Source organism: Marmota marmota, unplaced genomic scaffold (genome assembly GCF_001458135.2).
Source record: "Marmota marmota marmota unplaced genomic scaffold, marMar, whole genome shotgun sequence".
Lineage (NCBI taxonomy): Eukaryota > Metazoa > Chordata > Mammalia > Rodentia > Sciuridae > Marmota > Marmota marmota.
This window is the reverse complement of record NW_026000229.1, coordinates 29,079,204-29,106,057: the sequence shown is the minus strand read 5'-3', so window position 1 is coordinate 29,106,057 and position 26,854 is coordinate 29,079,204. Positions and strand designations below refer to the sequence as shown.

Genomic DNA, 26,854 nt, shown 5'->3' with positions numbered 1-26,854 from the left:
TATTGATGGAACTAGATTGGAGAAAGAGAAAAGTAAAAGATGACACCAAAGTTTCTCATCTCAGAAGCTGCAAAATTATTGTTCCCATTTCGTTGAATGGAGAGGCTGTGGAAAGAACAGATATAAACATCCAATGAAATATTATGTATATAGAGTAAAAGTTCCAAGGCTCTTCAATTCTAGAATTTTTAGATACCAACATACCCTATAAAATGCAAGATTATCAAGAGGCAAACATAACTTTTAAAACCTAAATAGATCTGGATATTGTAGAAATGTTTAGCTAAATGAACTCTGCACCTGTGGCAAAAAGGTAAAATGTGAAGTTAGGTCACAGTTTCATCAAATACTTTGTTATTATAGTTGTTCCTTATTGTTTGTGAAGGGTTGATTCCAGGACCCCTTGGCTACTGAAATTCATGGATGCTCACATTATTTATGTAAAATTAAATGCATATAACATACACATACCCTCCTGTATACTTTAATTATCTCTAAATTACTTATACCTAACATAATGTAAATATTACGCAAATAGTTGTTATGCTATACTGTTTAGGAATAATGACAAGGGAAAAAAGTGTGTACGTATTCAGTACAGATGCCATCATTGTCGGACTAACCACATAGTACACAATCTGTGGTTAGTTGAATCCCTAGTTGTGGAACTTATGGATACAGAAAACCTGTAGTACTGAGTTTAATTATATGTGTATATAGATTATTTACGTACCAGCCACTGCTGTCCATAAACAAATACATGATTTTTGGCAATGTCAACTCTATCCCATGCCAATGTAAGGATAAGCTGGTCAAATGCAGATGCATTAGTACCTAATCGAATAAAAAAAATAGTTTGCAAGTTTATCTCCATTAATATATTAACACTTAAGAAATCTCCCTACCACCCTTTAATTAACTTACACATCTGGTGTCAGACATTGCTCAGAAATACCTGCCCCAGAGAGGTAAGAATAACCTCAGTATGGAAGCTTTTATTTTCCAACTACAGAAACTACACAGCCTCATTCATTGTAAACAATTCAGAAAGCAGAAAAGTAAGAAGAAAATGTTGATGATCTATCTCTATTACAGAGACAGTGCTGGCCGTTAAGATTCTGAAAAAATATCCTTTCATGTCCTTTTCTGTAAATATATAAGTGCATTCATATACTTCTGTTTATCTGAAAATGGGATATTATGCAAAGTGTTCAGTATTGTGTTTTGAGTACCTTACTATGTATGATATCTTAGTTTCTCAACAGTATACACATACACATATCTACTCGAGTACCTTACTATGTATGATATCTTACCAAATATATTTTAGTATATGTTTGATTACTTATATAGGATGATTTTCTAGGAACCAAATTGATGAACACAGCATGCACACTTTAAGGTTTTTTTATATACTCCCCAAATGTTTCAGAAAGCTTATATCATCCACCAAGAGCACAAGAATTTAAAATTTATTTTTACTTTCATACTATAATGTTGACCATCTTTCTTCCAAGTATTTGAATTCTTCCTCCAGTATCATTTACATAAATTTTGACTCATTTTTCCCATAAGGTATTCATCTTTTTCTTAACAATTTTGAAAAGCTCTTTGAGATTCCTCCACTTTAAAATTTCTGCTCCTTACTTTCCTCATTTATAAAATGAGAAACATAAAAAGGAAATGTATCCTTTGGGGATACTATAGGGATAAAACAAGATGAGCAATATAAACCACTGAAGAACAGTGGTCAGCACACAGAAAGTATATGGCAAATACGACATGCAGATGAGGCTCTCTTTTTACCTGAATTTTGTTTTTTTATCATTCTAATTACTCTTCTTTCATGGTTTCGAGTTTTCCTGTCACTTATGATCTTTTGATCCCAAGATGATATAAATTATGGTATTTTTTTAAATACTATCACCTTTAAATACTTAATTTTAATGGGATAATTAAAATTCTGCAGGCATACACCTTGCTATAAACAATAATAATTCTACAAGATCAAAACAAAAGCTAACTTACTGCCAACAAAAACCAAGATTGTGTCTTTCACAAAGAAAAATTACTGAAAAATTTACTTTCCAAGCATTTAACCAAATTTTTAAAATCCTACCTTATATAAATAGGCTATATTTTCAAGATATTAAAGATAAAATTTTTAAAATCTTACCTTTTAGTAGTGCAGTAAGTATTGCTACATCTATATCCTGATGTTCCTCTGATCCAATGTGGAACACAGTGATCTATTTAAATATTAATTCATAATATTATGTCTTTATATTTTTAAATGTAAGACATCATAAAACAAAGTAATTTTAAGGTATACTGTGGTGGGGGTTGAGGGGTAGGTAGGCAGGTTGATATTTGTGGGGAGGAGGCAAGAAAAACATCAATCAACCCTCAAAAAAAAAAATCCAAAAAATTAAGACTTATCATTTATTATTTACCAAAAACAATAGCAAATATATTGAAAATATTTGGTTTCATACTGTTTCTTTTTAACCTATCTTATGTCAGTTATCAGAATAAGAAACTTTAGAGTGAGTCTACAGTTTACTTGTAAGAATAAATCCTGCTATTTGTTATACAGAGCAAAAACCCATTCAAGTAATACATGAATTCTTAAATGATGAGTATTTGTTTAGTTTAATTCTTTTATTGAAAATGCCTACAGATTTCCTAAAATGTAACACCATGTTATCTAAAGATATTTTTCATAAAATAAAAGATTATTTTAACCCAAATACAAATTTTTAACTGACTTCATTTCAGTGTATAAAACCTACCATGGAAGTAGACAGCAAATCAAAGGTTATCATCTATTTATAGACTATTCAAAATTTTTATCTTTAAAAACTTAAACATGATTAAAACTAAGTAGCACTGATATTTAACATACCACATTCTTAAGCACTCCCTCAGAATAAAATTGTTTAAAATTTTTTTTCACTTATTGTTAGAAAAGCCATCAAGAAGTATTTACAGTTATTTATATATACATGTATACACACACACACACACACACACACACACATATATTGAAAATAATCTGTTGAGACCCAGTTAAGAAACTTTTTCTAAAAGAAACATGGAAATATACTGTTTAAATACCATATAAAAAACTACAGTCCTTCTTTATCACTATTTTATCTGAAAAAACTAATAAATGAATGACATTTTACTTGGTTAAAGAAGATTTAAAAATTTAAAATCCAAATTAGAAACAAAAGTATCTCACTAATTTAGAATGTGCTTTGGAAGAAACAAAAAGCCTTATTCTGCTGAAATATACTTACAAGCTCTTTTTTCTTCATGCACTCCATCAGTGTTTGAAATAAATGAACTGCTTCACTTTGGCCAAAGTTAAATGTTTTCTTGATGGTTGAAATGATATCAACCTCTGCTGCATCAGGAAGACTTCTAGTACAAGAGGAAATATAACTTAATGCACTAGTTTCATATTCTATTGTTTATGAGATTATTACTATTAAATAGCTGACATGGGCAGAATTATTTTCTCTTCATGAGACATGCACTATAAGTCTTAAGGGAAAAAAAGAGAAATGGAGTTATTTTTCTCTTTGAATTAGTGTGTGTGTGGTATGTGTTTCTGTGTGTATGGCGGGGTGGGAAGTACCCAGGGATTGAACTCAGGGATTGACTGAGCTACAATCCCAGCCCTTTTTATATTCTATTTTATTTAAGATGGTCTAAGTTGCTTAAGGCCTTGAGAAATTGCTGAGGCTGGCTTTGAACTAGGGATCTTCCTGCATCAGCCTTCCAAGCTGTTTACATTATAGGCATGCATCACTGCATCTGGCTAGTTTATAATTTTTAAAATACAATATAAGCTGCAATCAGTACTTACATTTTATAAGATAATATGTGAAGACAATTTTAAAATATTATGGTGTATAAAGTAATATTTTGCCAAGATGTCTTGAATGTATTTACATTTTTCTTTTTATGAATAGGTTAATACATGTATATGGCCAAAAATAGAGAAAACATAAAAATATGAAAACTCATAGCAAGTGCTCTACCACTGTGCTACAAATATCTTTCATCCTTTCCACTATCTTTCATCTTCCCAATTCCATCTCAGCCCTTTACTATTACTATTGATTATGATTAGCTTGTACGACTTTCCAAGATCTCTTTTTATATATACAAATAATTAGCACCTCTTTCTCTACATAAGGAATGGCACAATTGGGATGGGGTTGTGGCTCAAAGGTGAAGCGCTCGCCTACCACGTGTGAGGCACTGAGTTCGATCCTCAGCACCATATAAAAATAAAATAAAGATATTGTATCCACCTATAACTAAAAAATAAATATTTTAAAAAAAGAGTGGCACAATTTATACACTGCTCTACATCTTCTTTTTTTCTAGGTAGACATTTTGATAATATTCATAAATCTAGCAAAAAGTACCATCTTTATTCAGCTATAAACTGCTCATTTTGTAGATATCCCACAATTTACTTATCTAGTCTTTTTCTGATGGATGTTCTACTTTATTCCAATCTCTTACTCATACAAATAACCCTATAACAGCTGAACATCTGTAGAAACAATTCCCAGATATAAACTATTGGATCAGAAGATGTGTGCTTCTATAGCCAACAACTTTCTTCTATTAATACAAAAAAAAACATATTTTACTTCATTCCAATAATGTATGAGTAGGCTATTTCCTCAAGCCTTAACAAAATGTTGTGTTGAACTCAAGATTTTCATATTCATAAACCATTAAAAGTAACCTAATACTCTAAAGACCACAAGACTCTTCGATCAGGTTATTAAAATTTGCTATACAAATATACTTACCCTCCTTCTTCTGTTTGTTTGTGAATATAAGCTAGCAAATCTGCAGCTCTGCCTGTTCCTTCACAAACAACTACAGGAACAGGGGGACTTTCTTGAAGGTATTCTAGAACTGTGAGTATAACATTTGGCCCACCCTCAAATATCAGAGCCACTACAGGAACACCTTGGCCAATTCCTAAAAGAGTAAAAGTTTAATTAGAAAATTAGATAAAATTCAGTAATTTTAGCTTTTTTTTTTTTTAAATGCAAAGTTAAAAGTCAGGACATAATTTCTTGTCAAACTGTGTTGACTTCACTTTACTCAATGTAACATCAGTCTCACATAAATAAAGTACTAAATATATTACTTTATCACCAACTGAAAATCTGTTCTAAAGACAAAATTAGAAAATCTAATATATAATTTAGTATACGTTAATATAGAAATTAATGAGTCATAATTATTTAAGTGGCACTGACTGATAAAATTCTAAGACTTCTGTAAGAGTAAAAGAAAAAAGTTAGTGAAGACCAATTTTTGTTTTTACAACATGCAGTGTTGGTAACTGCGACTTATACAACATTTCTAATTTTTGTAAATGTTCTGCCTCCACCATAATCTTAATACACTGTTCAGTAATTGTGTATTTCTATTTCATTTTGTCATAGAGTTCACCTTGGTGTCCCAGGGTTACAAAATTTCTTCTAGTTGTAATAAAATTTAGATGCTGAACCAGAAGGTTCAGCCATGATTGGAAAGGAAAATTCATCACAATACAGATTTTTAAGACACACTTACCAAAGAGTGACATCTAATCATTTTATGAACTTTAAACAAGCTTATTCTTACTTTATAACAAAGTGGCTTTATTCCATTTTACTTTTCAATCTTAACTTCCAAAGCTAAGTCTTGGATATATAAGACATTAAGAATACTTGTAAATTCCTTTGGCAGCAATGACAAACAATAGCTACAAAGCTTCTAATGAGCCTTTTTGTCTTTGGCCTTGAAGCCTGAGTACCCTATTTGGCCTGAGAGATCTTCTAGGTCTTAAAATTGTCTAAGATCTGCCATTTTGGGTTGTTTTGTAGATTTCTTGCTACATAAGGAAAAGGGTACTTGACATTCAACTTTTCTAGAACATCACTGGCTTTTAATACAGCTCAAAATAACTTCCATAATAAAATTTTGGGAATTCTCTTACTAGCATGAATTCTTTGCTGATTAATAGTTTTTTCAAGTTCTCTTCTTAGTCTGACTTCTGCGCCATACTTTCCAACTGTGCCATCATCCACCAATATGAAATGGGAATGGAGATTATTCAGGACATTCAATTTGCTCAGGGGGTTCAATAAGGTTTGATAAGGAGCAACGACCTAAAAAATAGCAAACATAACAGTTAGTGGGCAGGATTAAATGTAACAGAATGTAAAATAAATTTTGAAATAATCTGTAAAGAGGTAAAATTCTATTTCACATTTAGAAATAAACAGTGAGAAAGAATACATCAAAAAACAAAAGCTAGGGACTGGGGTTGTGGCTCAGTGGTAGAGCGTTTGCTTAACATGTGTGAATCCCTGGGTTAGATACTCAGCACCACATATGAATAAACAAAGTAAAAAATCCATTGGCAACTAAAAAATATTAAAAAAAAACCACAAAAGACTAATCAATTTGCAGAATTATATATTTCATTATCACATGCAAAAGGAGAAACAGTAAATAAATATACAGTGCTAAGAAACTATTATGAGATTGAGTAAACTGTAAGATATAAAGGATTTTTTTAAAAAGCAATAAAATGTCACACTGTAATTTTTCTAGCCATAAAGAAGATATTTAAAATTGATATTAGAAACTTAATAACACTTGAAAATGATATCTTTTCAATAATCTCAATTAATATTCATATCTTTAGCCTATAGAAATAAAACATTAGCATTTGATTCCTCCTCTGAGTGACAAGATACTTTTTTTTTTCTTAATGCTTCTTCTTCTTCTTTTTTAATGGACAGAGTGCCTTTATTTTATTTGTTTATTTTATGTGGTTCTAAGGATCGAACCCAGTGCCTCACACATGCTAGGCAAGTGCTCTTCCACTGAGCTACAGCTCCAACCCCAATAACGTCATAGATTCATTAAAAATGTAATTAATGGCATGATATGAAAGACATTTATCATTTATATTTATGAATGTATTTTCCAGAAGATGAGAAGAAAATCACAGGAAAATGCTTTTTAAACTTCATTTGAAAAATGTGGTATGATCATGAATATTTTAAGTTGACTTGCTCCATTTTTGCTATAATTCTGTTTATAAGTAAGTGCAAATATGAGAAACTTTAAAAACATTCTTACATCTCTCCCAACAAGATCATTTCTGTTTTCTATCACTCCCCATGGAGCTATTCCAATAGTGCAAATCTTTCGAGATGATCTGGAAGCATGTTCTTTGAGGGCATCACCAACATGTTTTGCCACACCTGTTCATGCAAAATTTTATTCATTTTAGTTCAAAGTTTTCATTATGTTAGGAACAATCCTGTGCTTAATTTTTAACATTACAATTCATGATACATTTCTTTACACATATAAGATATAAAGCAATGACGTCCAAAGCCAAGCTTTCAAAGGAATAATCTGACCAAAATGGAATGAAAAAGCAAAACACCACAACATCAAATCACTACAACTGCCTAAAACACATGAGAACTACATTCTACCATGCTCCTATAAGGCCAAGTCCTTTCTTGGACTTGTAAGTAATTTAATTTTTTGTTTTTCTATACATCATCTAGAATAAATTAAGAATATGACTCAGTGGCACAGGACCATAAGCACAACAAACACACATACAATGAACAAAAGCTGTCAAATTGAATCAAAAACATGGGGAAATGGTAGGGAAAAAAAAAAAAAAAAACTCCAGAGAATATATACAGTAGTTCCCCCTTACCTGTGAGGGACATGATCCAAGACCCCCAGTAGATGTTGGAAACTGTAGTATAGAACCCTATATGTAAGTATTGTGATACTATAATAGTACATCTGATGGACAATCAATCTGATAACCAAGATGGCTACCAAGTGACTAATGAGGTAGGTAATATACCAAGTATGGATATGCTGTACAAAGGGATGACTTAATCCCAGTCAAGATGGAGTGAGATGGCATGACATTTCACCATGCTACTCAGAACACAGCACAATTCAAAAACTTATAAATTGTTTCTGGAATTTTCCATTTAATATTTTCAGACCATTCACTGTTAAATACAAGTAACTGAAAACATGGATAGGAGGGCACTACTGTAACTTCTCATTACAATTTATTATGTGTCCCCTCAAATTCACATGTTGAAACTCTAATCCTGACACCTCAAAAATATGGCTCTATTTAGAGACAGGATACTTAGAGGTGATTAAGTTAAAGTGAGGCCTTGTAGAGAAAGCTCTAATCCAACTGGCTGGTGTCCTTATAAGAGGAAATATAAGCACAAAGAGATGTCAGGAATGCCTACACACAGAAAAAGGACACAGTAAGAAGGGGTCCACCTGAAAGACAAGGAGAGAGGCCTTGCAGTCAGCCAAACCTGCTGACACATTAATCTTGGACTTAGCCTCCAAAACCATAAGGAAATAATTATCTGCTGTTTAAGCCACCCCTTCTGTAGTATTTTTGTTATGGCACCTCTGACTATATCACTGTTTGCTTTTTAAAATACACTAGATCTTATCCCTCACCTGGATTATGGAAACAGCATCTTCATCTTGCTCACTGAGTCTATTTTCAAAACATCATCCATTATCTTTGCTTTTGTCAATGCCTACTTAAATCCTTCCTTTCTCATTTAGAGTAAAAGAAAAAGTTCTTTTAATAGCCCAGAAGTTCTCAGATAATTATCCATTAGCCCTGCTATTCAATATGATTTCCTGCCACTATACAACTTCTGACCCCATCATCTACCATTCCTTATTTCCCCTCAAGCTACTATAGAGCTTTCTTACTCTTTTTGTAATAGACTAGTCATTCCCCCACTTTTAATGCCCTGCCCCATGCCTTTCTTGTATTTTGCTCTCTCCTATCCTTCTATCGCTCCTCATTTGTTACCCCCTCAGTCAAATTCTCCATAACTATATACAAAATTTTATGATAATCCCTCCATCACTTCTCACTATCCACCTCTTATTCCATGGTGCTTGCATAGCACTTACACTTATCTTCTAATATATTATACATTACTGAGTTATCTCTTTGTTGCCTGTATCTCTCTCACTTCACACAAGGTAACTATCTTGCCTCTGTTTTGTGAAATGATATAAACTCAGCAGCCCAAAGGACGTCTGACAGACAACGAGGCTCAAAAAATAGTTGCTGATAATGAATAAATTATATGTTTTCAAATTGATGGATGTAAATCACTATGGCTGATAATGAATAAATTAGATGTTTTCAAGTTATTGATGTAAATCACTGTTTTACTTTAGTCACTGAAATTAATTTGCACTCCTTAAAGTCAAGCTGTACACATGAAAGGAAAGACTTGGGATGAAAGGTGATAACATTAAAAATTAATATATGAAAGCTACTTTTTACCACTGCTGAGGCAATGAACTACCAATCTTCTACCAATTTACCAGTTGTCAGAAAATGATAAAAATTAATGCTCTGTAATAGGGTCAGCAAATATTTTTTAAAGGGCCAAACAGTAAATATTTTAGGCTTTGCAGGGCATCTGCCAGTCTTTGCCATAACAATTAGCTTCTGTTATTGCAGCAAAAAAATCAAACCAAACCAAAACAAAACATAAAAAAAACCCAGCCATACACAATACATAAATAAATGAGTGGATTTGTGTTCAAATAAACTTTACTCACAAAAACAAGGATTAGGCTGGCTTTGGCACATGGGCTGTAGTTTGCCAATCCCTGCTCGAAAGTGTATTACTTTTTTAAAGCCTAAATGACAACCAAACAGATTCAGTTATTTTTATCTAGGAATTGTAGACTCTTTATTAGAAGAACTGAATATATTTATACTTGGTATTGGCTATTATTTCAAATATCTAACTGATACTATGAAAAATCTCCAAACACACTAAAAATAATTAACACAATCATCTTATTACCTGTGTTTACCCCTCCTGTTAAAATCCAGGCTCCAGTTGTAACTGCAGCTTTAATAAGACCTTTTCCAAGCAACTGCTTGATTCGTGGGTGTAGCTCAAATTTCTGCATGCCCCCATGAACGGAGATAACAAGTTTGGGTAATTCCATTTGCCATTCTTTAAGCAGAAGTTGCAGAATGATTTCAGGTTTGGTGTCATATGATAGCCTCACATACTAAAATAAAAAATATTTTAAAAGGACAAAATATTTGAATGCGATCACAGATTTCATAATGCAACACTGTCTCATTTTAGAAAAAAATCACTTGAATCAGGTTATGTAAAAAGAGATTTCAAAGGCAATTTTCAATGTTTACATTCATAGGAATAAACAACAGTAATAGGTTTTAGATATTAGATGGATATTAGATCTTAGAAGCAGATACAAAAGTTACTTTCTTTATATTCAATTAACAATCCAATTTGCAACTCTATCCACAGTATTAACTTCTTTAAGTATGTACAGTTTGTGAGAAAGAAGCATTAAGAATGGATAAGATGATGGTAAAGGGGGAACTAAAAATTATATTAAAAATAGAGGGGCTGGGGTTGTAGCTCAGTGGTAAAGTGCTTGCCTCACATGTATGAGGCACTGGGTTTGATCCTCAGCACCACATAAGTAAATAAAAAGAATAAAAGTATTCATTTATCTACAACTAAAAAATATATATATATATATTTTTTAAAAAAGAGACTTTAATCAAAGACATGCTCCTATTAGGGACAAACACTTTCTATTTGAAAGCTTTGTCAGTAATCTGGAGACTATTTATAACAGAATTGTAAATACACTGTAAATTTTAAAAGGTATTTTAACTATTTTTCCCTTCACTGGAAGGGACTGGATTTTATCAAGTTGAGAAACAATCAGAAAATCTTAAGATTACAGGAGCTCCAGATGTAGTTCAGTGTAAAGTGTGCACAGGCCCTGAGTTTGATCCGTGGCACCACATTAAGCAGGATGATCGTGAGTTCAAAGCCAGCCTCAAGTAAAAGTAAGGCACTAAGCAACTCAGTGAAAACCTGTCTTTAAATAAAATACAAAATATGGCCAGAAATTTGGCTCAGTAGTCAAGAACTCCTGAGTTTAATCCCTGGTACAAAAAAAGTAATAGAGGGGATGTGGAGGCGGTTATAGCTCAGCAATAGAACATTTGCCTAGCATGTGTAAGGCTATGGGTTCAATCTACAGTACAGTAAAACAATAATAACAATAATAATAGAAAATAAGCATCACATCTATGAAAAACTTCCTCTGCTTTGATTTAAAAATCTTTTGTTGAATTAACATCACAAAACATATTTGCAAGGACCATTTTAAATCATTCTCTTTGTCCAAAGCACATATATGAATTATTAGTTCATAAGAAACCTGAAATAGGGCTGGGACTGTAGCTCAGCAGCAGAGTGCCTGCCCTCACACGTGTGAGGCACTGGGTTCTATCCTCAACACCATATAAAAATAAGTGAGTAAAGATATCGTGTTCATGGACAACTAAAATAAAAAAAAAAAAAAAGAAAGAAACCTGAAATAGTCAAACATTGGAAAATACAATTTTTTAGACATCTCTAGAATAGGCTCTCTACAAAACAATATACTACCTGTTCCTTTACAAAGATTAAAAAAAAGTCACTCGTGTTAGCACAGATCTGTAATCCCAGCAATTTGGGAGGCTGAGGAAGGAGGATTGAAAGTTCAGGGCAGCCTCAGCAACTTAGTGATGTAGCAACTTAGCAAGCCCCTGTCTCAAAATGTTTTAAAAAGGGTTGATATGTATGTAGCTCAGTGGTAAAGCGCCCCTGGGTTCAATTTCCAGAACAAAGTGGTAGGCTGGGCATGGGACGGGAGACACAATGGAAAATTTCTGTAACAGTATATGAAGCCCAAAGTACCAGAATTCTACATGACTAAGTACAAGACTTAAGTCCCTTAAGAATTGTTCCATACTGTCTTTTTGCATTAGTTTTATAGAAATCATTATTACACTTGAATATATAAAGAAGTGTTTGGAAGCAGTCTAAAGTTAAATTAAAAATTTGTAAAAAAGACTTGGTTAGGAATAAGTGAGGGATTTCACATCCAGTAATGATGAACTAGGTTGTTTTTATATGGTACTAAGGATTGAACCGAACCCAGAGTACTCTACCACTGGGCTATATCCCCCAGTCCTTTCTGTTTTGAGATAAGGTATCACTAAATTGCCCAGGCTATCCTCAAACTTGTGATTCTCTTGCCTCAGCCTCCAGAGTCACTGGGATTACAGGTATGCACTACTATGCCCAGCTTGACTAGGATTTTTTGGACTACTCTTCTTCGGGCAACTATAGAAACTAGAAAAAGGGTAAATAAAATGTGTTTAAGGAATCAAAGAGCAACAAAGGCAGTGAAAACTTCTGGGATTGATTCAGGAGAAAAAGAAAAGTTGTAGAGAGAATGAGCCCGCCACTTTCCAATGCTTTTCTCATCAGGTGAGGAGGTAGGCAGAACAAGGGAACATTTATAATGTTTAAATCTAAATGATAAATAATTATGTTGTAGAGGTTTAAAATACACAGAATTAAAATTCCTACAGAAGTCACAGGGGAAATAGACGCAGTTACAAATATTCTAGAAGTTCTTGGATTTTAGAAGTGGTAAAAGTATTAACTCATGATAGATAACAAGTTAAAAATGTATTTTGTAGTATTTACTATAAAGTTACAGAACAGAAAAAAAAATCATATGAATAGCATACCAATAAAAAAGGAAATAATTGGGGCTGGGGATGTGGCTCAAGCGGTAGCGCACTCGCCTGGCATGCGTGCGGCCCGGGTTCGATCCTCAGCACCACATACAAACAAAGATGTTGTGTCTGCCGAAAACTAAACAATAAACATTAAAAAATTCTAAAACATTCTAAAAAAAAAAAAAAAAAAAGGAAATAATTTTAAAAACACTTAATCCAAAAAAATACAAGAAAGGGAAAAAGAAAAAATAAATGACACAACTTGGTAACTAATACTATAAACTTAAATATAAAACATTAAATTTTTTTAAAAAAAGATATACCGCTAAAAAGACATCTCTTTCATTTGTTTGGTTTTTGAGACAGCATCTTGGTATGCTGCCCAGGCTGGTTTTAAAAGGATTCAAGTAACACACTGCCTTGGCCTTGCAGGTAGGACTACAGGCTTGCACCACCATGCTCACAAAAGACACCTCTTAACATAAGAAAAAGTTAAAAGTGAAAAAGGAGACTTGTCAAGACTAATTACAATAAAGACATTTTATAATGATAAAAAGTTCAATCCACTAAAGATCTAACAATTCTGTATTTGTAAGAGCTTAACTTTTATATATTTGAAGAAATTATTGGGACTAACTTTCTGTTAGATAATACATGTTTATTCTTTATATAACAAAGAAAATAAAGTAAAAAAAGAAAACAAAAATCAAGTACATGACACACCTTAGCTCTGTAGGAATGAGAACCCCCTTGAAAATTGATGACTCCATAAGCATCCGTTGGGCTCTGTTCTGTATGCTTTTCCACAGACCACTCTTCTATTGCCTGATTAAAATGGTCACCCAATTTCACATCTGAGTATTTCATGGCAAGACTTGCAGTGAAACAAGCATGTTGCTTGACCAAGCGACCACAAAAACACCTGAAAGGAAAAAGTGAGATTATAAACAGACTTTTTAAAAAATTGAGTCAATGAAAAACTGAATTAAAATGAATGAACCAATAAAGATAAAGAAAATAGTATGACTCTTTGATTTTAGAATATCAGTAAATAAATGCCTTCATCAAAGCACTGAAGTAGGGTGATGATGATGTTATAACCTAAATTTCCTGTGGGGCATCCTCAAAAAGTGGTGTAGGTATATTACACAAACAATGTTTCAGCAACAGAATGAAACAAACCACCAATAGAACAATATAGATTAATCTGAAAGATCATGTTGAGCGACAGAAGTCAGGTATCAAAGATACATATTTACATGATTCTATGTGTACAGAATTCAAGAAAATGCAAACTAATCTATATAGTGACCAAAAGGTGATCAATGGTTGCCTGAGGCCAGGGATATAAAGAAGGACAGAATTCTACCTAGAACATCATGCTGGACCACAATGTAAGAAGCAAGAATCTAATAAAGCCAGAGAGTCTCACTGATTTGATATGATCTTAAAATTAGAGTTTGAGGAAATCAGAAAGCTAGAGTTTTTAGTGTAAAAAACAAAACAAAACAAAAAGGAAAGAGTTACAAAGATAAGAGTCCCAAATATCTGCAGAAGGGTCCTTCTTATTTAAAAAAAAAAAAAAACAACAAATTACTCAAGGCAAAGGTAAGAACCACTAGATGGTAGAAGGCCAAACAATTAAGCTCATGAAGGACAGAACCCATCAACCAGAGTTATCTTTTAACACATATGGCCTAAGATAGAATTTTCAGAAAAGTTTTATCTAATTAGGATTCAATGAGACCTAGACAACATGCTTCTTGATAAAATGTAAAAGCAAGACCTGAAAGGATCAAAACAATCCAAAGTAACCTAACTGCATGCTAAAATAAGTCCAAAAGTCCCTAATTGAATATAATAAAATCCAGCACTCAAACACATAAAATTCATAATGTGAAGCACCCATTAAAAATTCTCAGACAGGGCTGGAGTTGTGGCTCAGTGGTAGTGTGCTCGCCTAGCATGCATGAGGCACTGGGTTCGATCCTCAGCACATAAAAATAAAGACAATAAAGTCCATCAACAACTAAAAAAATATAAAAAGACAATTTCATTAAATGAAGGCTAAAATGACAGAAATGATGCAATCACCAGAAAATAACACTAAAACCACTATTATAAATAATCTCCATCTATTAAGTATATGCTCAGAAAAGCAGACGAAAATGTGATGAAGAAAAAAATCAGAAGATATTTAGAAAAAAAATTTTTTTTTTAACCTGTCGGAGATTTTATTGGCAGGACTGTAGCGGCCAGTCGCAGAAGGGGGGGGGGGCAGGGAGAGAGAGAGAGAGAGAGAGAGAGAGAGAGAGGGAGAGAGCACTTTGCTTCATAAGGANAGAAGAGGGGGGGAGAGGAGAGGGGGGAGAGGGAGAAGAGGGGGGGAGAGCGGAGAGGGGGGAGAGAGAGTAAGAGAGGGGGAGGGGGAGAGTAAGAGAGGAGAAAGAGAGGGTGAGAGGAGGAGAGAGAGTAAGAGTAAAAGCTAAAATTTTTTGAAAAGACACAAATAGACTATCTAGGGATAATATAATAGATAAGATGGAAGTCAAGGGAAGGGTTTTATAATGTATTGGACCCTGGGGGAGGGGGAGAGAGAGAGAAGTTGGGGGGAAGAGAGAGAGGGGAGTTAGTTCAATAAACTCAAAGATGTAGCAACAGAATCTATTCATAATGAAACCAAAAGAGAAAAAACTGTAACCTCTGGAATATCTATCATCTCAGAGCTACTTGTAAATTCAAATCTCAAAAGGAATGGAAGTAAAAATTTGAAAACATGTTAGGAAAAAATAACCCAAATTTGAAAACTGTTGGATCCACAAATTTGAGAAGCTCAACAAAACATAAACAAACCAAGTATAAATAAATTACACTACGGCACTGCTGTAAGTCAATAATATAGAGGAAATCTGAAAAGCAGCCAGAGTACAAAGGTTACGTTATATGCAGAAGAAAAAAGATAAGAATGATAGCAGGAATCTTCAACAACCATGCAAGCCTAAAGTTAATGGAACAATATCTTAAGAACTTAAAGGAAAAAGAAGCTAGAATTCTATATGACTTAAAACTATTAGCCAACCAAAGTGATCTAATAGATGTTTTCATGTACAGAATAAAAACCTTCTTTGAATACATGTGAAGTACTCATTAAGACTGATATATTTTGGCCTATAAAATAGGTCTCAATAAACCAATATGGAAAAAATACAAATTATATTCTCTGAACACAATGAAATTCAACTAGAAAACAGTAAGAGAAACATGGGAAATTCTGAAGTATTTGGAAACTAATGACACACTTAATTTATGAATCATAAGAAAGTCACAAAAAAAAGAAAATATTTAGAACAAAATGAAAATAAACATCAAAATCTGTGGGATACAATTAAAGCATCATATAGAAGAAAATTAGTGTTTGTGTAAATAGGTATGCTTTATACAGTACATAGCAATAAAAAATTGTGGTATATAAAGTTTAAACAGAGAACATTTGAAAACAAAAAGTAGCCTAAATTCTACCTTAAAAACTAAAAAGAACAAATTAAACCAAAAATTAAACCCAAAGTAAACAGAAGGGAAAGAAATTATAAAGACAATGAAATATAAAAAAGAGAATAACCAATGGAAAAGCAAATAAAAGAAAAAGCCTATTACTGAAAGAGCAAGAAAATTATCAGACACATAAAGCGAAAAAATTGAATAGGGAATTAAAGTTTTTGTTTGTTTTGAGACAAGGTCATGCTATGTTGACCAGAACTAGCTTTGAATAAGGAAATAATCTCAATTCTACATACACTCTACATAATCTCAATTCTAAAATGAAATAATCTCTATTCTACATACACTCTTCCATAAAATATAACAGGAAACATTCACCAATTCATTTCATGAGGTCAGATTCATCCTAGTTAAAAAAAAAAAAAAAAAGACAAAAGCATTGTAAAAACTATGAAACCCTCACTAGGATAAACTCAAAACTTTCTTAAGAAAATATTAGTAAAAAGAATCTTCTGTTATATCAAAAAAAAAACAAAACCATCAATTTCAAGTGAGGTTCATTCTGGGAATATAAGGTTACTCCAAAATTCCTAAAACCATTCATCAACAGGCTAAGAGAGAAAAATCTCTCAGTCATGCCAATAGATAAAGAAAAAGTATTAGATGAAATTTAACATCTGTTCCTTATAGACAGAGAAAGGAGGAAACTTCCTCAACACAGTGTAGATCTTATCAATGAGTACTGTGATTCACTCTCGCTAATCACTGAACCTACGGGTGGTCTTGGAAACTACGGACAAAAAAGTGGACAAAATATATGAGATAAATGCTTTCAGGCACTGAACAAGAGGAAGCATGAAGCCCTATTTCATGCGCTAAATGAGAGTAAAACATAAAGTAACCCCCCATGACTACATAGACTAGGCACTTTCTCAACCCCTGTGCATAAAGGTGATGCTCAGGCAGAAAATGGCAAAGTTGCTGAGTTAGGCAAGGAAACAGAACAGAAATAGTTGGAATTTGTAGCAAGATACCAGAGAAAAGGGATTCCAGAGGATATAAAGAAACTTGAACGGAGATTCACAATGGGTCCTTGGCCATGGTCTAAGATTTATTTATGTCAGACAAGATTCTGTAATGCCTAGCAGAAATCTCCTTCTGTGGATGTCAGAACTGGGTCATAAGGTCTGAAAGACATTGTGCTTTTAGTTCAGAGTAAAAAGAGACCGTCAAGCATCTTAAGCATTTAGTTGAAACCCCAAAAAGGCTATACCTTAAGAGTAAAAAATTCAAAATAGGAACAGAACTGCCCTAACAAGAAAATCAAACCTCGAAGAACCAAAGAATAGCCAATAATTCAATCATCTGTCAGACTGAAATTGAATACCCTTTAAAGGAAGATAACCCAATCCAGAACTCCTAGGAGATTTTCTATAATGTCCAACCTACAATTAAAATTACTAGATACATGAAAAAAACAAGAAAGTATGATTCATTATCAAGAAAAAAAGAGAAGAAATCAATAGAAAGAGACCCTAACTGATGTATATGTTGAAATTAATAAATAAAAAATTGAATACAGACTTTATAAATAAATATATTTGAGAACTTATAGGAATAGATGCTCATAATGAGGGCTGAGGTAGTGTATCTCAGTAGTGAAATGGAAACTTTAAAAAAGAATCAAATAAATTTTAAAATAAATGTACAGTAAATTTTGAAGCATACTGGCAACTGTAGAAATAAGGGTTATAAGCACAGATCAACAGAAATTATCCAATTTGATAAATAGAAAAAAGCTAAATTACAATAAAATAAAGTCACAGTAAACTGTAGAAGGTATCAGGAGTTTCAGAGGGAAGAGAGAAAAAAAAATGGGGCAGTAAAGTATTTTAAGAACAATGGCCAAAATCTTCCCAATTAGGTGAAAAGTTTGAACTTGCAGACATTTCTATAAACTGAGTAAGTACAAAGAGAATCAATATCACAGACATGTTGCTGAAAACCAAAGGTATGAAGAGAAAAACATCATCTTTAAAGTAGCCCTGAGAAAAAAGACCCATTACAAACTGGGAACAATTACACTAGTGACTGGCATCTCACTAGAAACAACAGCCAGAATATAAAATGACGTCCCGTTAAGTGCTGCAATGAGAAAACTCAACTCAGAAATCTATATCCAGTGAAAATATCCTCTAAATATGAAAATAAAATATTTTCAAATATACCTGTACTTAAAAAATGCTAAAAGAAGTTCTTCAACCTGAAGGGAGAAAAGGCTGATAGAATTTCCCATCTGTAAGATGAATACCACTGGAGGAGGTAAAAATAAGGGCAAATGTAAAAGATTGTGAGTTGTTTTTTGCTGACTTTATTGACTGGGAAAAAAAATTCAATATACCTAAAAGAAACTCACTCTATACACTTGTTTCTAGCCTACCAGAGACATTATCTTCTTTCCCTACTAAACGTTACCATTTATTCAACTGCCTAACTAGGAAATAAGTCTTCCCTTTCCCTTATATCAAAAAATCTATTGCATTTACTTACTTCATAAATCCCTTCAAATGTATCTACTTCCCTTTATAATCAGAGGACTCTTTAATTATTCCAAAACTTTCAGAACTGGTCTTTTCTCTTTATCCAATCTCCTCAAAATGCCAACTGTTAGAATGGACAGAGGGAAAAAGGAAAAACAATCTAACATATTATTCACCTATATAATACTCTTCTAATGCAAAGTCAAAAGCATGTGGCAGGGGCCAGGGTTATAGCTCAGTGGTAGAGCGGTTGCCTAGCATGCATGAGGCACTGGGTTCAATCCCCAGCACCACATAAAAATAAACAAATAAAATAAAGGCATTGTGTCCATCTACAACTAAAAATGTATTTTTTAAAAATGCATAGTATACATGCTTATACGTGGCATAGTATACATAAAATTTAAATGACCTGGCCCATACTTATTTCTCCAGGCTTAGATCTCTCCAATCTCCACCTTACATTAAGTAGTCTCCTAAAAGAACTATGATGTCCTTAACTGTCAGGCCTTTCCATGACCTGTTTTTTCTGCCCAAAACCCCTTTCCTTTATTCTTTGCCCAACTAACTCACACTCAACTAATTTAGAACTCTGTTCAGGTAGCTTTAGCTGAGTTTCAAACAGCAGTGCCTGATCCTTCACCTCAAGTCTGGATAAAACATAATTAAAATACAATAGCATCCAAGTTTTATTGTCCTGTATTCTAACTCATATATCTAATACATTAGTTTTGTTTATTTTTCAAATTTTGTGCAATTATGTTAAACTTACCTGACAAGTTGCTGACAAATCTGACATCCTGGAAGGCATCTACAAAACATAAAGAGTTAAATAACCCATAATTTCAATGGAAAACTTTTTAATTTTAAACTGAACTACATAAACCCACACAAAAGTATGAAACAAAGGTAAATAACGTATTTAGTTTTTCAATAGATATCATAGATTATGTGTACACTGACTTGTATGTAAGTTAACATTTTAAATTCACATAGCTTCCTTATTTTAAATGAAATCAGTTTTGATATAAAATCTACAAAGCATAAGAGAAAAAACACTGACAGATTTAAATACACAAAAACATATTCATACATGGCAAAAATTTGCCACTAATAAAGTCTAAAGACAAACTGAGAAAAACAATTTTGCAAAGGCCTAGTTTTCCAATATATAATTTCCTCATATCAATTTTTAAATCTAATATCAAAAAGAAAAAGTACATGGTTCACAGTAAAAGCATATATATGAAGAGATTTGATTAGCAAAGATTTTAAAACAATATTTGAGGACAATGTCTTAGTAAGAAAATAGAAAAACTGTTGCATCTATCTGGTGGGAGTTGTATACTGATATCATCTCTATGGAAGGCAATTTCGACAACACTCATCAAAATAAAAGATACAGTTTCCTCTTCACACTCTAATGCCAGTTCTAAGATCATGGATCAAAAAAGACCTGTGTATGAAACAAGACATATATAACATAATACAATGCAGCATTTTTTTCCTTATAGCAAAGAGAAAAACTGAAAATAGCCAAAATGTTCATCAATAAGGGACTACTAAAACAAATGATTCAGACATAAAATTATAACAATGTGTCACAATTAAAAACAAAGTGGTGGTCTCCAAGACAAGTAATAAACACAATAGGCTAAACAATATATATCTTAAAGGAGGGAAGAGAATATACAAATATTTGCAAAGACATTCAAAGACTGTATCTATTTCTGGAGAGTATTTTAAGGAATGGACTGACACCAGATTATTATTATTATTTTTCAGTTTCCGGTGGACACAACATCTTTATTTTATTTTTATGTGGTGCTGAGGATCGAACCCAGCGCCCCGAGCATGCCAGGCGAGCACGCTACCGCTTGATCCACATCCCCAGCCCGAGACCAGATTATTTTGGTAAGGAGAAAGCTAAAGCACAGTAGTGGAAAGGGAATTCTGATTGAAAACATTTGGTAACTTGCAAACCTTGAATCAGGTGCATGAACTACTTAGTAATATAAAATTAATTTAAAATTCCTACTAGTGTAGAAAGAATCAACCAGCTAACTGTTTGAAAGTTACATCTCATGGTTAATTTCAGCTGAAGATACTTACTAACAGCTTGAGGGGGTTTTTCCTGCTACTGGGGATTGAACCCAGGAGTGCTCTACCTCTGAGCTACAAGTTCTAGCCATATATGTATGCGTGTGTATGTGTGTGTGTGTTTTTATTTATTTCTTATTCATCTATCTATCTATTTATTTTGAGACAGAGTCTTCTTATTAAATTTACCTAGGCTGGCCTCAAATTTGTAATCCACTGCCTTAGCCTCCCAAGCACCTGGGATTACAGGCATGTGCCACCACACCTGGCCATGAAGTTTTCTTTAACACCTGACAAGTGTTTTTCTTATTTGTTCTGCAAGTGAAATAAATTATAGAAAATAAACTCCTTACTGATAATATAATCTATTTTTTAATTAAGCAAAATTACAACTTCTTCAGTTTTATTTGAAAACTGGCAGACTGACCTAAGGAGACCTAAATTCTAATACCATTTTTATAATTACTAACCATGTGACCTGGTGATGTAATCATATCTTTAAAAGCAGTAAAAAAAATCAGAATTGTACAATCTAATGATTGAATAAGACATTAATGTTATCTAATGATCTTAAAGAGTTAATCAAAATATTTACAGAATTTACTTTAAAATGGAAGGATATTGGGGCTGGGTTTGTAGCTCAGCGGTAGAGTGCTCACCTAGGATGGGCAAGGTGCTGGGTCCGATCCTCAGCACCACATAAAAATAAATAAATAATAAAGGTATACAAAATGGAAGGATATTTAAATAACATACTTAACAGTAATCAAATAAGTGGAAATTTAAAACATACAATTATTGTTGATTAAAAACAAAATTTCAAGGCCAGTCTGGGCAACAAAGTGATATCCCCTCTTTAAAAAAAGGTGGGGTAAGGGGAGAAACAGGAAAAAATAAAATAAAATAATAAAAGATAGTCTATTTATTATTTATCACCTTTTCTTGAAGACAACAGAATATGTTACTTTAGTCAGGCATTCCTACTCACTACCAGTAATAATATATATTGCTTTAATCCCTTAAGAAAGTATTTGGCATTATATAAACTAAGGAAAGTGAGACATTAAACACACACAAAATAGTTTTATCCACAAAAATCTTAATTATGGCCTAAAGTTAATCTATAAAGGCCACAAACTGAAAACAACTTAAATGCCTTGTAATATAAATAGGCAAATAAACATAAACTATGGTAAATACACTAATAGAATATTAACTATCATTTTAATAAAATCTGTAATATAAAAATATTTAACATGTTTAAAACCAGATACATTTTATATAGACAGAATGGAGCAATATTTTAAAACAAAAACTAAGTGCTGAGGAAAAACTAAAAATAAATCCACCAAATTATTATTAACAATAGCTGTCTTAATGTACTGAAATTGAGTATAGCGCCAACTTTTTGCTTCTCAAGTTTTCAAAAGAAATGTGTTCATTTTAAGCAAAAAAAATCATTCAAAATTAGGATCTTAACTGCTAAAATAAAGAAAAATGTTCAATCCAAATGGCAGGCTTACGTAATGTAAACAATGAAAGGCTTTATTTAGTTTGGAAATTCTATTCAACAAAGACTTACCTAGTACTCATTATGGGCAAAAACTTGTACTATAAGAGTTTGACAGTTAATAAAAATTATCTCATTTTAGCTATTTTTCATAAGAGTCACATACTTAATGGAATTAAAAGTTGCAGAGAAGGTAATCTGATAAACAGGGTTTGACAAGAGACAGAAAAAGAAAATGCAAAAATATTGTCAATGCCTTTGTCAATTTTTTTCTAAATGCTTGAGAAGAGAGGTACTATATAAAGTAAGGAAATAATCATATCTTTGATTTGCCTTTAAGCTTTTTCTATTTTTAGGTAACAGAAAAAAAATTAGCAAAAATGTTTCTTAATGTATATATCACAAAGTCAACCTTTTCTTGAATTATAGCTAATATCCTTTACTTTCAACTTTTTTCTATTATCAAACCCATTTTAAAAAACAAAAAGACAATCAGAGATACCCACAGTCTCTGATAATAGGTTTAAAAGGTTTTCCAATAAATACTGATTTATATCCATATAATGTCAAACAAAAAAGTGACAGAGGCTGGGGGTCTAGATTACTAGTAGAATACTTGCCTCACATATGTGAAGCCTTGGGTTCATTCCCCATCAATGTCCACCCCTTTGCCCCCAAAAAAGTGACTAGTAGGTCTATATTGGTTTCTTCAGCATGAACCATAGTACTGGGCATTCAGTAGATGCCCAATAAGTAGATGTACAAACATGTTTTAAGTTCTCAAGATCACTGAATGAATAAGTTTAAGAGAGAAAGAGAGGCGTTACCTACCTATCTTTGTAATACACTAGCATAATTTGAGTTTGGAGATGGGGGAACACTTTGAGGAAAAAGTTTTATGCTGTAAATGTCATTAAGAACTCTTCCAATATCTTGTTAATCCTATCTCCTTTTCCCATTCCCAAAAGAATATTAACAATAACTACAAAAATTAACAGTGACTACAAATATTTAATAATTTTTGTTTTCAATAAATAAATAGCAATATAATTCATATCTAAATTCCTAGAAGATCCCAAAAGAAACAAAGGTATGCTTACCTGTGAGGGTCCTTGGAACTTGGTATAATGTATACACATTCCCTCTTGGTCAAAGTGCTTTCTATCCAGGATTTCTGGGACTAAAGTTTTAAAGGAAGGTTTGTAAATTAACTCATTAATACAAGAAAGAAATAATTCCATGACAAATACACAAAAATATATTTCTTTTTTTTTTTTTTTTTTTTAAGTATTTTTTATTTTTTAGTTATCGGCAGACACAACATCTTTGTTTGTATGTGGTGCTGAGGATCGAACCCGGGCCGCACGCATGCCAGGCGAGCGCGCTACCGCTTGAGCCACATCCCCAGCCCACAAAAATATATTTCTAAACTATTTAATTTTGTTTTAATCCACTAATTAGTGTACTCTTAATAATGATAGCACACTTAAAACATTAGAATAATTCCATTTAAATCCAATGTGATTTAACAGTGCAGGGCTGAAGTGAGATTTTGACTGAGCCAAAAACTCCAGAAGGACCAGTGTGATCCTGGGATATGGACCATTTATAAACAATTAAAAGTGACTGTCAGATTGATTGATTTTTTTGAGGTGTTAGGGATCAAACCCAGGGCCTCCCACATGCTAGGCAAGTGCTCTAACCCTGAATTATATCTCCAGCCCTTTTTATTTTATTTAGAGATAGGTTCTTGCTCAAAAGCATAGGCTCACTGTCAGATTTAATTTAAAAACAAGGCCCAGCTAAGATACTAGGTATTTCTAAAACAAATATCTAAATCATAAAAGCATGTAACAGTTAATGGCACAGGGGTAGAAAAGACATAAAGCAAAATTCTAAACAAAAGAAAGATAATATTTTTTAAAAAGATGCTAAACATCAATAGGGACAGAATGGGTTATTACAAGATTATAAATATTCAGTCTACCAAAACTGGAAACAAGTAAAATTAAACAAATATAAGAGCCTTAAAATACATAAAGCAAAAATTCAAGAATTAGACAAATACAGGATCACAATAGATGATTAACACATTTGTCTTAATTACCAAAAAATCCATTAAACAAACAAAAATCAGGAAAGGTTTAGAAGGTTTTAACAAGCCGGACTTAATGAGTATAGCTTATTTCTGCATATAACAAACAAAAGACCCACATTTTTCTCAAGCACACATGAGGCATTTATAAAAATTGATCATGTACTTTACCATAAAGCAAACTTCAATACATTATCAGACAATAGATACCTTTCAGAAAATATTAACTTATCACAGTGCAATTAACAAAGTGTAAATAAAAAATTTTAATCTCTCAGTATCTGAAACTACTTAAATACTTTGCAAATCAAAGAAAAAGATAACTTAAAATTTAAAACTCTTAGAAGTGAAGAGTAAAAATCCTATGCATTTCAAAACCTGAGCAATGTAGTATAAATGTTGCTTGAGGGGAAATTATAGCCTTAAGGGATTATATTAGAAAACAAAGGCTGAAAGTTATTGAGCCAAGTCCATAATATTAAAAATATATTGAAAAAATATATTTAAAAAAGGAAAGAGATAAAAAGTAAAAAATAAATGAAATTTAAAAAACAATAAAGCAAGATAAGTGAAGATCAAAGTTCTTAGGTAAAAGCTCTATTAAAGTTGAATAAGACAGGGCATAAGTAACAGTAAAAGTGAAAAGATACAATATAAAGAAAGAACAGAAAATAACAGGCCACTATCAACAACATTTAAACACATGTGAAATACACATATCCTACGGAAAGTATACAGTTCAGAAAAAAAAAAGGATTATACACACACACAAAGAGAAAGTAGTATACTAGAAAATCTTGAAGAGTTTGCAAGTATTTTTCATACTATATTTTCAATCTTCCCATAAATCTGAAATTAATTTCAACTTTTGAAATTTGATTTTTTTTAAAAAAATGAGTTCTTGATGGACCTTTATTTTATTCAGTTATTTATATCTAGTACTGAGACTCAAACTCAGTGCCTCACACATGCTAAGCAAGTGTTTCCATCACTGAGCCAGCCACAAGCTCAGTCCCTTTTTTTTTTTTTTAAGAGAGAGAGAAAGAGAGAATTTTTTAATATTTATTTTTTAGTTTTCGGTGGACACAACATCTTTATTTTATTTTTATGTGGCGCTGAGGATCGAACCCTGGCTCAAGCTCAGTCCTTTAACCTTTTGTTAGTTAGGCTTCTGCTTCAATCCAACTACTGATGACTGACTAGAAAGAATCATCATGATATAAAGTATCACATACTGAGAGTAAGAAAAATTCTACAAAATTGAGTAGATTAATTTTAGGTTTCGTCCTCCTCCTCTAGGCCACCAGGATAGTACAAAAAGAATTTATTTACTAAATAAATGAAACCTATGAGAAAAGAGACATTCTGGAGAAAATTATGATGAATTAAGTTTTGCAGGAGATTTTCTTGAGTCTGCATCAGGCACCCTTTTGATAAATCTTAGAAGTTATCCCCAACATTCTACTTCTGTTTTCAAAATTTTGTGTTTCCTTACTTCAATCAAAATGTCCATTTCCTAGGTAAAAAGTTCTCCTTTATGTAGGCTCACTCAGGTAGGAGCAAATTACACCATAATGCTCCAACTATCAAGAAAAAAAAAATCAATGGATGCCCTCTAGAACTCAGGTCTCTTAATTAGCAAAATTTTCTATTTAAGAGCATGTGACATAATCTCTCCAGCACCTTCTTACTCTAAAATCTGCTTATTTCCTAAGAAGCTCCTTCTTTACATCCCTTGTCAGGTTGTGGGGGAGATCACTTTAACTTCATTATAATAGAAGTCAATTTGCTCCTGATGTACACATAGCAAATCCAATTTTGATTCAATCCAATTCCCCACCCACTCTATGACTGCATGTACACCGCAGAGAAAACGCAATACCTGGCTGGTTTCACTTTAAAACTCTTGACCATGAACCTCAAATGCCTTTTAACAATCCCCCACCCACCCATCACCCCCTGCCAAAAAAAAAATTAACACTATTAACCAGCTTCCCTGGTCCATCTTCTCACTCTCACGGATGATTTTTTTACCATCTCTTCTCCTGAAACTTCCAACCCTCCTCCATCATTCTCATTCTTACTTTCCACTTCACTGAAGCAAACAGACAACTCTTCTACAAACTTTTATCACATCTATCCACCAATGAGTACATTCACATATTCTACCTTCCCTTGTATAACTATCTATGCTCTAACAACCAATTCTCTTCTCATATTTTCCTTCTTTTACAGATCACTCCCATCAGCATGCAACATGCTATTATTCTCCAAGTGTTTAAAAATAAAAGGCAATCTTTTTTCTCATTTCACGACTCCCTAGGCTATCTACTCCATGTTTCTGTCTACACCTACAGTAAAGAACATGAAGAAAAGGGTTTGGGTTTTTTTTTTTTTTT

At 32.6% G+C, this 26,854-nt stretch overlaps 1 protein-coding gene across 4 annotated transcripts in view; it reads right to left on the bottom strand.

Moving 5' to 3' along the window:
• The window catches only part of Trpm7 (transient receptor potential cation channel subfamily M member 7), a 106,655-nt gene that overhangs the window by 63,755 nt on the left and 16,046 nt on the right, over positions 1-26,854 (bottom strand). For 2 of the 4 annotated variants that reach the window (XM_048793113.1, XM_048793114.1), the window contains exons 2-12: positions 23,461-23,540; positions 19,523-19,561; positions 13,436-13,634; positions 9,948-10,161; positions 9,697-9,777; positions 7,177-7,301; positions 6,023-6,194; positions 4,839-5,013; positions 3,303-3,426; positions 2,177-2,249; positions 734-834 (exon numbers count right to left, since the gene is read on the bottom strand). In XM_048793113.1, the coding sequence (XP_048649070.1) occupies positions 734-834; positions 2,177-2,249; positions 3,303-3,426; positions 4,839-5,013; positions 6,023-6,194; positions 7,177-7,301; positions 9,697-9,777; positions 9,948-10,161; positions 13,436-13,634; positions 19,523-19,561; positions 23,461-23,540 (1,383 nt within the window). The remainder of the gene's footprint in view (positions 1-733; positions 835-2,176; positions 2,250-3,302; positions 3,427-4,838; positions 5,014-6,022; positions 6,195-7,176; positions 7,302-9,696; positions 9,778-9,947; positions 10,162-13,435; positions 13,635-19,522; positions 19,562-23,460; positions 23,541-26,854) is intronic. The other 2 variants (XM_015480669.2, XM_015480670.2) reach the window with 1 other exon arrangement.